The 13,582-nt window shown below is 41.9% G+C and overlaps 1 protein-coding gene across 4 annotated transcripts in view; it reads right to left on the bottom strand.

Annotated features, from left to right (window-relative positions):
* Positions 1–13,582, bottom strand: part of PRPS2 (phosphoribosyl pyrophosphate synthetase 2) — a 52,316-nt gene that overhangs the window by 20,634 nt on the left and 18,100 nt on the right. The window contains exons 1-3 of one of the 4 annotated variants that reach the window (XM_070750667.1): positions 11,272–12,728; positions 10,692–10,875; positions 8,174–8,188 (exon numbers count right to left, since the gene is read on the bottom strand). In XM_070750667.1, the coding sequence (XP_070606768.1) occupies positions 8,174–8,188; positions 10,692–10,796 (120 nt within the window). In that variant the 5' untranslated portion in view covers positions 10,797–10,875; positions 11,272–12,728. Of the gene's footprint in view, positions 1–8,173; positions 8,189–10,691; positions 10,876–11,271; positions 12,729–13,582 lie in introns of those variants that run through there. The other 3 variants (XM_070750669.1, XM_070750668.1, XM_070750666.1) reach the window with 3 other exon arrangements.

Genomic DNA, 13,582 nt, shown 5'->3' with positions numbered 1-13,582 from the left:
ATACAAAACAAGTAGGAATTCATCAAAAGTTGTACCATTTTTTCCCCAAACAGTAATGTTCCTATTCAAGTTGAAACTCAACAGGCATGTTTTTTCTGGAATATTATTTTTTCTTGGTAGTGGCCCTACAATATACAAACTATAACAAGCTTGTCCTTCCCATCTTTATTCTCCTTTTTTGTTTTTATTTTAATAACACTTAGCAGGGGACAGCAGAACTGTGCAATGCTTCAAGGGAAAGAAAAAAAGTGCTTCAAAGAATTAAGAAGCATTCTGAGGATATCTGTTCGCACACCTTGTAAAAGCAACTATATACAGTATATTGTCTTTCTCTATAGCTACTCTGAAGTCCCTTAAAAATATTTGGTTTATGGAATTGTGGACTTATACTACATTAACCAAAAGGACTAGGTAAAGTGCTTTTTCTTAATTCAGTTATGTGTGCTACACAATTCAACCAGGCATTACAGTTGTTCAGTTCCTTTGATTTGTGAACAATCCATGCAAATATCTCACAATTAAAGGAAAAATGACAGCTCACCAAAAAAGGCATATTGCACATAACAAAACTGCAAATTTCAAGCAGTGATTTAAGTACTAAAAAGCCATGAGGCAAAAAACTTTCATAGATTTCATTTCAGCAAGTAAAAGCAAAAATAATCATTCAAACAAAATGCAATATAGGGTTGTTATTGGTTTTTAAAAGATGACAAAACAGCTATGTCATTTACATCAAAAGCTATATTGTAAAATTCAATTTAAAGCTTATGGTTAGCGGGGCAATGGTAGACAATTAAAAGACTAGTAATTATTTCAAAGTAATAATTGAGTTTAATCCTCAGAAAAGATATAACCTCTAAGCAGCCCAAAGAAATGTTGTAGGGAAGATGGGCAATATAAAAATTAAGCAAACCAACAAATAAATACAATTGAAGAAGACAAACATCAGGCAGGTTTATAAGGCAAATTGTGTTTTTTGGAAAGAAGAACCGTTGAACTTACCTGAACGGTCTTCTCGCTGCACTGCGAAGAGAGTCCAACGTGGGTAATACTTCAGCCTTATTGGCAGGGACTGAGTTAAAAATTAGCATAATTATTATGTCCCGCCCACCACTGCCCCCTCTTAGCCAGTGATAAAAACGAAGGAATAGTAAGGAACAAAAACTTTTATTTAACAACTGTAACCCTTAAGAAACTGTGCACCTGGGCCAAAAGGCCGGGCGGGTTTGGACTCTCTTCGCAGTGCAGCGAGAAGACCGTTCAGGTAAGTTCAACGGTTCTTCTCCACTGCACTGCTCAGAGAGTCCAACGTGGGATATACCTAAGCCACATTCTAGGGAGGGATAGGCCGGACCAGGGGCGCTGGAACACAAACGCCCTGTAGCACTCTTCTGCCGAAGGCTGCCTCCATTGAAGCAAAAGAGTCTAGGCGGTAGTGTCTAATAAAGGTCGTAGGGGCAGCCCAGGTAGCTGCCCTGCAAATGTCCTCAATTGGCGCCTGCGTAGTCCAAGCGGCTGTGGTAGCCGCGCTTCGGGTAGAGTGGGCTGTAATCCTACCCGGTAAGGGTGTTGCTGTGGACCGATAGGCTTCGATGATACAAGTCCTGATCCATCTGCTGATGGTCTTAGATGAAACTTTTCCTCCCATTGAAGTAGGGAGAAAAGACACGAAGAGGGCCTCCGACTTTCGGAAGGTGCTAGTGCGGTGAATATAAATCTTAACTGCTCTTCTCACGTCCACCTTATGCCACCGCAGCTCTGATGGGTGGGCTCTGTGAAACCTGGTGTTAACCTTGGGTATGAAACAGGGGTCCAGACACAGAGTCACTCTATCTGGATGAAAAACACAGAGGTCCGGCCGAACCGATAGTGCTGCAAGTTCCGAGACCCTACGGGCCGAGGTGATGGCTACTAGGAAAGCTACTTTTATTGAGAGAAAACGAAGTGATACTTCCCTCAAAGGTTCAAAGGGGGGTCCTGTTAACGCCCTTAGAACCAATGGTAAGTCCCAGGATGGAAAGTGGTGTATGACGGGAGGAGACAGGTTTGCTGCTCCTCGTAGGAAGTCCTTCACCCAAGGGTGATGAGAAATTGGACAAAACGGGTCTGGTCGGAGAACTGTTGCTATCGCCGCCACGTCGTCGGAGTGTGTTGGGCGTCAACCCTTGGTCTAGTCCTTTCTGGAGGAATTCCAGGAGATGTAGTACTGAGGACGACAAGGGCATGATTCCCTGAGCTCTGCAAAAGGTGCAGTATGCCGCCCAGGTAGCCTGGTAAATACGCGTCGTTGATGGTCGCCGTGCTGCTTGAATGGTGTTAATGACACTTTCTGGAACCTGTTTCTCTCTCATGCGGTTCCCTTCAACCTCCACACGGCAAGCTTTCACCACTGTGGGTCTGGATGCACTATTGATCCCTGTGTCAGGACCAGCCGTTGAAGTGGGATTCTCCATGGTGGTAAGATTGACAATCCCATCAGGTCGGCAAACCAGGGGCGCCTGGGCCAGTAAGGAGCTACGAGGAGAATGTCCACCTCCTCGGAAATGATCTTGGCCACCACCCTGTGCAATAGACAGACTGGGGGAAAGGCGTACAGAAGCCCCTTGGGCCATGGTGATAGCAGTGCATTGACCTGCTCGGCCTCTGGTGTCGGAAATCGGGAGAAGAATCTGGGCAATTGCCGGTTGTGTTGTGTGGCAAAGAGGTCCGCTACTGGTACTCCGTACCTTTGCACTATTAGTTGGAACGCCTCCGGGTTCAATGTCCATTCCCCGGGATCGATTGTCATCCGGCTCAACCAGTCCGCCTGGGTGTTTTCTATCCCCGAGATATGCTCCGCTCGGATCGATGCTAGATGTCTTTCTGCCCATGACATTAGCTTGTGGGCCTCCTGCATCAGGCGGTCTGAGCGTGTGCCACCTTGGTGGTTCACATGTGCCCTTGTTGCCACGTTGTCCGTTAAGATTAGGACACGTTGGCCCTCTACCATGTCCGAGAACGACTGTAGAGCTTTGAACACCGCTCGCAACTCCAGTCTGTTGATATTGGGATCCTCCAAGTCTGCTGGGGACCACCTGCCCTGGGCCACCTGTCCCCGTGAGTGCGCCCCCCAGCCAGAAAGACTTGCGTCGGTGGTTATCGTCACCTCCTGGTGAACCAAGAAGGGGGAGCCCTTGGTTAAGGCCGGTGAGGTCCACCACGTGAGGGAAAGGCGAACTGTAGTGGTCAGGTGCACTTGTCTTTTTGAGTTGCTGAGACGAGCCCTTTGGAAGGGGAGGAGGAACCATTGAAGGGGGCGAGCGTGAAGCCAGGCCCAAGGAACAATGTTGATACAAGAAATGAACATCCCTAGCAGTTGAGACAGCTGTGCTAGGGAGGTCCTGTTGCAACGTGAGATGGAACGAACCAGTGCCCGTATCTTCTGCCTCCTCTCTGATGAGAGGAAGACTAGGCCTGTCGAAGAGTCTATTATAGCGCCCAGATGGAGCAGGCACATAGTCGGTTCTAGATGACTCTTGGCTCGGTTGATGGTAAACCCTGCCCTCTCTAGTGAATCTATTGTCCGGGCCAGGTCTTGTCTGCCTTGTTGAGGGCTTCTGGAGAGAATGATAACGTCGTCTAGGTATGCTAGAAGACGGATGGATTGAGCCCTGAGGCTTGCTGTTAGAGCGTCCAAAATTTTGGTGAATGTCCTCGGAGCTGAGGACAAACCGAAGGGCATGGCCTTGTACTGGAAGTGCTGGTTGAGAAGAGAGAAGCGGAGGAATTGTCGATGGTGTGGATGGACCGGGACATGGAGGTATGCCTCCTTGAGATCGATGGAGGTCATCCAGTCCCGGTGGCGGATAGATGCTAGAATAGTGTGCAGCGAATGCATTTTGAAGCGTTGGTACCTGATGTAAAGGTTCAGCTGTTTCAGGTTTAAAATTAGGCGGCAGCCGCCGGAAGACTTGGGTACCACAAACACGATGGAATAGAATCCCAGCATCTCCTGACGCGTTTGTACAGGCTCTATTGCTCCTATGTCGAGGAGGTGTTGAACCTCCTGCAGGATGATGGCTCGCTTTTGTGGTTGATTCAATGAGGTTTCTATAAACCTGTTGGGAGGCCGGTGTAGAAAACTTAGTTGAAGACCCTGAGCTATGGCGTCCAAGGCCCAGACGTCTGTGGATATGGACTCCCAAAAGTCGGTGAAGCACTGCAGGCGCCCACCGATGGGACTGTCCTGGGAGGAGTCACTTCTGCTTTCGATAGCCTCCCCTATTGCCTCCTCGAAATGGTCTACGGGATTGTTGGAACTGTTGATTTCTGTTCCCATAGCCTCCTCGGTCAGTGCGATAGGTGGGTGTATAGGTCCCCTGACCGTAAGGTCTTGTGACCGGGGATGAAGATGAGGCGGGGTCAGAACGAAAGGACTGCCTGCGGTAATAAGGGGCTCCCCGCCTGTCCTGACGCCTTGCTGATCGTGGCAAAACTTTTTTCTTGTCCCTATCCTCAATGAGGACCTTGTCCAGGGATTCGCCAAAGAGTTGAGAGCCCTGATACGGGGCCGCAGCGAGGCGCCATTTCGATTTGGCGTCTGCCTGCCACGAACAGAGCCAAAGCAAGCGTCGAGCTGATAAGTTCGATGCCAAGGTGCGGGAGGAGAACCTAGCTGCCGCTAAAGTGGCATCCGCGGAGAATTCTGTAGTAGCAATAAGCTTATTAACATCTTGGCGGAGCCTGGCATCTTCCGGGCCTAGTCTGGCAAGCATATCCTTCAACCATAGGATGGAGGCCCTGTTAAAGAAAGATGCAGCCGATGCCGCTCTGAGTGACCAGGCGGACAGCTGATGAATTCGTCTGATCATGTTCTCCGCCCTTCTATCATCCGGCTTCAGTCCATCTGCCATGTCAGATGGCACGACTGCATTGGACATCAAGGATGTTACTGGTGTATCCACCGAGGGATACTGGAGTAGATCCTCCACCTCTGGGTCAAATGTATAGAACTTCCTGTCCCAGGCTGATGGTCCTAGGGCTGCAGTTGGCTGCTTCCAGGGCTTTTTGATGTTCTCTGCAAAGATGGGTATTGCAGGGATGTGCTCAGACTCCTTCTGTGGCTCGTTGATGAGTCTGGCTGCTGGCATGATGCCCACATCCTGAGCTGCTGGCTTTGCAGTGTTATCAGGAGTCAAAGTGGCTTTGGCCTTATTTAACAGAACTCTGAAGAGAGACTGCTTGAATAGACCTGCTAACGGAGGTTGCTCAGGCAAGGTGGCTTCATCTCCTGAAAGCTCATCCTCCTGGTCCATGGGCATTTCACCCAGGTCTTGGTCCTCCTGGAAGGAATCATGCACAGATGTGGCCACCTCAGGTACAGTCCAAGGATCCTGTCTGGTAGGCCTAGGGAGAGTGGAAGGCCTCTGCTGGGCACCCACTGCAATGCCCTGAGAGTAGGCCGAAGCAATCATATCCTGCAAGGATGGAAACATTGTTTGCCAATTGTCCATGGGCCCTCTAAGGCCCGCTGCAGTTGGTGTGAATGTGGCTGCTGCAGCTGAAAATGGTTGAGACCCTGGCTGTATAGCTGGTCTGGACCATTCTGCCCTCTGAAAGCCTTCTGCAGGTGGTGCACTTAAAGGGCGATCAGGAGACAATCCCCCTGCACCTGTGAAGTGAAAGGTCTCCATTGGAATCTCTGAGACCGAGGGGCTCTGTTGACGTGGGGGAAGACTGCTTGAGGGGCTAGGGCCCTTCTTAGCCTTGGTTGTTTCCAATTGGGCTTCTAAGGCTTTAATCTTTTTCTCAGCCTCTTTTAGTGCTGAGGACTGGGAGGCCTTCCCTGAGGATTTCCCCTTAGATTTTGTGCCATGAGCCTTGTCTTTCCCTTTATTTGTTGAGGGAACTTTAAGCTCACTAGGGGGGTTTTGTGGTAACTGCGACATAATCATATAATTACTCACAGACTTGCAAACAAGGAGAGACTTATTCCCAGGCCAGTCGATTGCAAAATGACTAAGCAAATTGTGACTCCTAAAAAGCGCGTCATCGCCCCCTAGTGGCTGATTGGTCTATGACTTGAGAAGTCTGTTGACTGACCTCGTTGTCATGGCAACTCTTGTTAGTCCCAAAACATGGCAGCTGGGGAAAACTTTAAGTAGCTGAGTCGTTGTGCTAAAATGGCGACCGTGACGTCAGGCAGGAGGAGAAAATTGTCCCTTAACGAGGCAAGGGGAATCTTTAATCCCCATAATTTGCCATTTTGCCGGTTAGCTCTGGGGTGGCGTTCCAGCCCCCTCTCGGCAATTTAGTGCTCCCCATGCTGATGGGGGCAATCCATTCCTGCTCGGCAATTACAAGGCTTCCCTGCCGCCGCGATTAAATTGCGGTCCTTTTAGCCGCTAAATAGCTGTTTTACAAGCTTCTGAATGGAATGAGTCAGCCGGGACCCCTCACACTCGGTATAGCAACCGATCCGGAGGTGCTGCCTCACGCTGGCCACCCAAGGAGGTACCTGGGTCTAATTGGGGAGGGGGGTTTGATCGCTCACGTCAGTGACCCCATACCAGCGCACCCTGTCAGCAAAGCTTGCTCCGGGGAGCAGAGGCTTCTCAGGGGTGAAGAGTTGGAGAACGATACCCCAGAGGGCAGAGGCTCTCAGTCCAGGAACTCCAGCTTTTATTTCCTGCAGAGGGAGATAAAAAAAAGGGAGAAGAAAAGATTAGTTTTAAAGAAACAGAAGCATGCATTTATTAATAGAATCTATCTCCTAACTGGAGAGAACAAAACTCATAGTCCCTACTCTATGACTGAGTTTTTAAAACTGGCTAAGAGGGGGCAGTGGTGGGCGGGACATAATAATTATGCTAATTTTTAACTCAGTCCCTGCCAATAAGGCTGAAGTATTACCCACGTTGGACTCTCTTCGCAGTGCAGTGGAGAACAACTCTGAGAATAGGATTTCAACTAGTAATTCTGGTTTACTAGAGTACTACTTCCACAAAGTCCAAAGAAAGGAAGAAAATTTAAAGACAGTTCAGTAGAGTTAATACAAATACCAGACATGGAATTAACTTTTTACAGGAATCCTGAAGACTACTAGCCCTAAAACTATTCCAAATCTTTTACAATTACACTTTTCTTCAGAGAGCAAGCATCACTAAGATGCATTATTCCAAAGATGTTCAAAGGCAGCCAAAAAGGGGATTCTTTTTTATTTACAAAAAAAGTAAAGATATCTGCAGCCACACCACTTTTGGTGATGACATGGGCATATGTCTATGTCAGTTTTTTTGCAGCAATAATACTGATTTGCCAGTTTCTTTCAACTTCTAATGTACAATCCTGATGGTCATACATGAAACAAATAACAAGACTGTTAATATCTCAAATAATCATTCTAAACCAAAAGGGAAATACTTCATCCACTTGTTTACATGTTGGAACAAACTCCCTGAAAGAAAAGTTTTCTTCACTTTCATCATACAATATTTTCCTTATGTGAACATTTTATTTTTCATAGGTATTCCTAGTAACAAATATATGAAGAACAAGCAATGAAGCTATTATCAAAAATCTGCTAGGTTACTTTACACACACACACTTTTTATGATGACACTGATTCAGAAAAACTGCTGAACTTTACCCAACAGTTGGGTTTAGACAGGTGAATTTGTCTACCACACTTTTTGACTTGCACTTTCTAGAATACTATGAAGTTAAATGACATGATCTTGCTTCTCTTGCCTATGCAACCAACTGATTACTTTCCTCTCTTGTAAGACTCATAATGTGCAAAGATGTCAACTTTTGCTACTTCTGCAATAACATAGGAGCACACCTTGCTTATATAGCTCAGGTACAAACACACAAGATTTGAGCAAGTAGGCAGATTTAAAGCTTTCTTGGTCTGGCGAGTATTTAAGAAATTGTTCCAGCTAACATATTTACTTTGGAAAAAGTTTGTATTGATTTCAGTGTGAACTTTGTCTCACTAACAAAAAATTGCTAACTTATTTGTAATGGCAAAAGTCCCAGGCTCTTGCTTTTACAAAGCCTAAGGATAAAGCTTGCTCCAATGGTAATTAAATATTATGCAATGAGTCTCCAGCAATTGAGATAAAATGGGTATGCTGAGATTGTAATAATCTGGTATATTTTAGAGTTAAGATAGCTGCAAGGTACCACTTACCCATCTACCTTGGTCCTATATAGGAAAACATAATAAAAGCAAATTAATGAAATGTGCAAATCCTCATATGAAAGAACAGGATAAATTTAAAAACCATTTCAATCAAATTTATCAAAATCCTAACTGACTTTTCTTATTTACAAAGATGTAGTATTGAAAACAAAATATTATATGGTTCATTAAGAAACAGATCTATTCATTCAAAGATGGATGTTGCATATGATTTAAGGAATTAACAGGTAAATCACATATGAAATTTCTAGTTTCAATGTTTTCATTTATGAAACAATGTATGGTAAGTCAGAAATGAGACTTTTAAGATGTGTCCACATACAGAACTTATATATAATATTCAGAGAGAATAATATATATATATTGTTAAAGTAGAAATAATTTAGAAATCAATTCAGGAAAAAGTCACAATTGTTTAACATTAGCATTTGAATGGAATAAGGGCATTTAAACTCTTCTCCCAAGTCTTTAGCAAGGGTGAATGAAGCCCCTTGGAATGAATGGGATTGTTCCTTTTTCCAATTTCTGTGGGTTACTATTAATTTTGCTATGTTTTAAATTGCATTTTTTTAGAATATGTCTTTATTTGTGAATTGTTTGGGGTAGTTGGGAGATATACAAATTTAATAAATAAAATAACTAAAGATAATTATGAAGTATATAAGCATAACTGAAGGGAAAGAAAACTGCCATGAGACAGTATAAACCATGGTAACTATTAAGTACAACTTCTAATGTGGCAATTACTAGAGATTATTGTTTACATAAATGTTAGGTTTATTTTACTATACAAAGCATTTGGGTAAAAAAATGAAAATGATATTTCACTGCGTTCCAAGAGTATCTCATTTGATTGTCTAAGCATAGGTTTTCTACTTTGTGCTCACAGTTGCAAAAATTGTGGTAGCCAAACACTGAAACCCAAGAAAATGCATAATCAGAAGCAGATTATTAAAGTATGGCCAGCAGCAGAATTAACAGAATTAAATGAAATAATTAAACATAGTATGGAAATATTTCTATAAGATAGCACATTTTTTCTTCTTTAAAAGCAACACTATACACAACATAATTTACTTTGTACAGTGGAATATCATACTCTAGGTTGAAATCTGGATCATAATAATCTTGCTATTACTATTCTTAAAATTGATTTTTAAAAATTGCTTTTGTTACAATACTTGGCCAGCTTTCCAGCATTGTTGTTGATATTTTAATAGTCAAATACTTAAGCACAAGGGATGTTACAATGGAAAGTAGACTTCTCCCTGCATGTTAGAGCTATTTCTCCATGGTACAGAAGCCCTGGCCCTTGCTCCATCTATTTATTAGTGGCCATGCTGATGGCATTACTGGGAATTATCACTCAAGACTAGGAAGTTTACAAATTCCACAATGCAATGCAGCAGTTAATGTATTTTTTGTTCCATTCACATGGACTCACATATAGCATACATCTGTAAAATATTTTATAGTTTATAAACTATGTTTTAAAAACAAAGACTTGAATTTCTCTTTCTCCTCTTCATGGTGATGGCATTGGAGAAGAGTCTTTTCTCATCTAAGGTGGAGTGAAGAAACAGGGTATTATTTCCTAACTTTATTTCCCTTTTTCTTGCACTTCACTTGGCATCAGAATTTAAGTGAAGTTCTAATTTATTTTCATCTAAAGAAATTATGATATGGAAAAATTTCATCGCTATGAATCTTAATTTGGGCCAGAACCTTTGTAGTGATACCATATTTCCTGTCAATAGAAAAACATGCATAGGTTGAGCATGTTAAGCTTATTTTAAAGGCAAGTTTAATATATACAGCTTGACTATCATTGGTCACATAATTTAAATGTAAGCAAATATGGTTAACATTATGCAACTTCCTTACCAAATTGGAAGATGCTGAAAAAAGAGGTCATAATATAGCAATAACCCAAACTGGGTTTAAGAATTCTTTAGCATGGCATATTACAGACTACAAGTTTGCAGCTGCATAGTCTGGAGAATACATGAAATGTATTTACAGGCAAACCATTTGTTTTGTAACTGATTTGTTTAGTACAATATTTTGTGAAGTGCACAGCTTCACATTCCTCAGCTCTTGCTCCCTCAAGAGTTGGAAGATAGGAAATGGAGCCCATAATGTTGTTATTGCACAAAATGAGATGTATGATGATGCATGAAAAAACCAAATTTCTTTAGAATTACAATCTGCCTTTTGCTGTTTGCTCATTTTATTTTAAAAAATAGCATTTTTATAAGACAGTTATTTGAGATTTAAAGTGGTATATGGCACTACAGAAGAAGTAGGCTGTATTTTCTTAAGGTGCTTGAAGCCAGAAATAATAGCAAAAAAGTTGTTATTCTAAAACCTTAATCTAAAATAATTATTAAAAGTGCTTAAGCTTCGTTAGGGCACTAAATCTATTGAGCAATTGGCAATGAATTCTCTCTGTTTCAGAGTATTAAGAATCTTAATAGCTAACGGAGAATTCCCACCCCTCACTTACCTTATCTTTCTTATCTTGCCTGGCATAAGGAAAACATGGAATTACTGCTGTCACACGGGAAGATGATGCAATCTTGCAAGCATTGATCATGATGAGAAGTTCCATCAAATTGTCATTTATTTCTCCACAACCACTTTGGACAATGTACACATCTTCTCCTCTAACACTTTCACCAATCTCCACACTGGAAAATTAAAGTATGTGCTGTTAAACAATGACAACTGAGTACTCTAATCTTACAGACCATTAACATTTTACATTCATAATTGACTTCTTTCCAAATTAATCCTCTTCAGAAATAGATAAAAGTAAGCAGGGATTGGTTACATGCTGAGCCTGTTTGCATTCCTTTTCAGATGAAGGCCCCCATTCATTTATGGACTTAATTCCATTCATATATTCACATGCTTAGCTTCATCATGGGATTAATTTATTCTTTATGCAGTTTAGAGGCTATACAACTCCACAAGACGTTATCTGGTTTGTAATTTTCAAGGGAACAATAAAAGAACTTCGGTCATAGACTATCTGGGGGGGGGAAGTCAGTAACACAAAAGTCTTACAAGGTCTCAGCATCTACCTTTTGTCCTAAGGTCTAAGAAAATAGTCAGACTTTTCAACAACTTTCTGAATAACATAACGGTGAGAACCATACAGATCTCTGGGGATATTTTTGGAATGGTGAGAATCTGTAACAATATTCAAAAAATAATGATTAAGGCTGCTGTACAGTTTCTCAAGGAGACAATTTTAAAATGTACTTTTTAAAAACAGATACAGAAAAACTAAATATTTTATTTCCCCCTAACATGAATCTTTTCTCAAGCTAACACCCTGACCATTAGTCTTCTCTCAAGCCAACTCCCTGACAGCAGTGTAAGTCACCCCATTCTGTAGATTGGGCAATCAATAGCTTTTAGCCTGAACTTCTGCATCTCTTAAAATAAATGAGGGAGAAGGAGCTTTGATTCCACACAGACTGGAAACTTTTGCATCTCATTTGGAAACCAAGGACCCAGAGTATGGAAGAAGAATGGAGAGACACACACTGCAAAATGCTTGAGGTCCAGTGTGAAGTTTCCACAGTCTGTGTTGATTTGGGGAGCCATGTCATCTGCTGGTGTGGGTCCACTGTGCTTCATTACATCCAGAGTCAACATAGCCGTCTACCAGGAGATTTTGGAGTACTTCATGCTTGCTTCCACAGCTGAGCTTTATGGGGATGCTGACTTCGTTTTCCAGCAGGACTTGGCCCCTGCTTACACTGCCAAAAGCACCAAAACCTGGTTCAATGACCATGGGATTACTGTGCTTGATTGGCCAGAAAAACACGCCAGACCTGAACACCATAGAGAATCTATGGGGCATGGCCAAGAGAAAGATGAGAGACAATGAGACCAAACAATGCAGAACTGAAGGCCACTAATAAAGCATCTGGGTCTTCCATAACACCTCAGCAGTGCCACAGGCTGATAACTTCTATCCATGCTGCATTGAGGCAGCAATTGCTGCAAATGGGGCCCAAACTAAGTACTGAGTATGTTCTATGTACAATCCTTGTTTTATTGATCGCATGTAATATTCTAATTTTCTAAGGTGGTGGATTTGGGGTTTTCAAGAGCTGTACCCCACCGCTGTATCACCGCTTAAAGTATATTGCCTTGCATGTAGTGAGTCTCTGTCATATATTACATTTCACCTTTTAAATTGCATTACTGAAATAAATGAACTTTTGCACGATATTCTAATTTTTCATCTGTACTTGTTTTACAGAACAAATCATTTCAAGGTGGAGAAATGCAATATTAACTTGAGCTTCCTATTCCTAATTTATCTTTCTAATTGCTATACTATTTTATAATGTACAAAGTATCCCTAAAATGCAATAAATTGGTACAACATACAATACATGAGACATCCAGAATTAAGTGAATATATAAGTTTTAAAGACATTCCTTATTTTTTATCTATATACTGCCAAAACTCTTTGCGTCTATTTGACTATTTGTAATCTTCGGTTGGACGAAATAGTGCATCATAGGGCAGCAAATTTAGAATCAACATACAGTACATCAAATTGACTAATTAACAGAAAGTGTCCAAAATCCATGGGACTCTAGCAAAGTTGTAGCTACTTCGGCGACAGCCAGGTGACTGTCATTTTCAACACTCATGGCAACCTTCCTAAATAAAAAACAATGATAAAACATCAACGAGGAAGATCATTCCTGTTTCCACAGGCCATGGTGTCTAACTGAAGTTATAAGAACCTAACTTTTGCATCAGACTGTTACAAAAATCACTTTATTCCACATGTATCAAGGACAAAATTACTAATTAACTAATCATCCTCCCCTCCTATTCATCCCCCATCCAGTTTAAGCAATCTTCAGAAATGACGATATAGATGAAAGGGCATTAAGTAAGTTTTTTCCCCCTCAACACAACATCTGTTTGTTTTATGCAACTTATTAAATTTGGTAATTCAGATCTTTCTGTTCAAATTCTCTATTAAAGCACGCCAAATCAGAAATTAGGAAATGAGATGAAAATGATGTGTAAATGCATGATCGGATTCTGTAATTGAAAATTACTACTTTTTTGGGAACAATAATTCTTTAATCATATTGCCTTTCTACTTTGCCATGGTAGATATGGTCAAAATAATTTTTAAAAGGCAAACAGTGTAAAATTAAAACAGGCAAAAATTGATACAATGATCAATCAACAATACAAACGGGAGGTTGAACAACCAACCTTGTGGTGTGACCAGAACAATCTGGAACTGAATACACTAAAAACCATAGAAATGGTGGTTGGAGAACTCCGGGAGTTGAAGTCCACAAGTCTTAAAGTTGCCAAGTTTGGGGACCCCTGCTCTAGAAGAAACC

The sequence above is a fragment of the Erythrolamprus reginae genome, chromosome 4, assembly GCF_031021105.1.
Source record: "Erythrolamprus reginae isolate rEryReg1 chromosome 4, rEryReg1.hap1, whole genome shotgun sequence".
Classification (NCBI taxonomy): Eukaryota; Metazoa; Chordata; class Lepidosauria; order Squamata; family Dipsadidae; genus Erythrolamprus; species Erythrolamprus reginae.
Note: the sequence above shows the minus strand (reverse complement) of the source record. Positions and strands in the feature narration are given on the sequence as shown.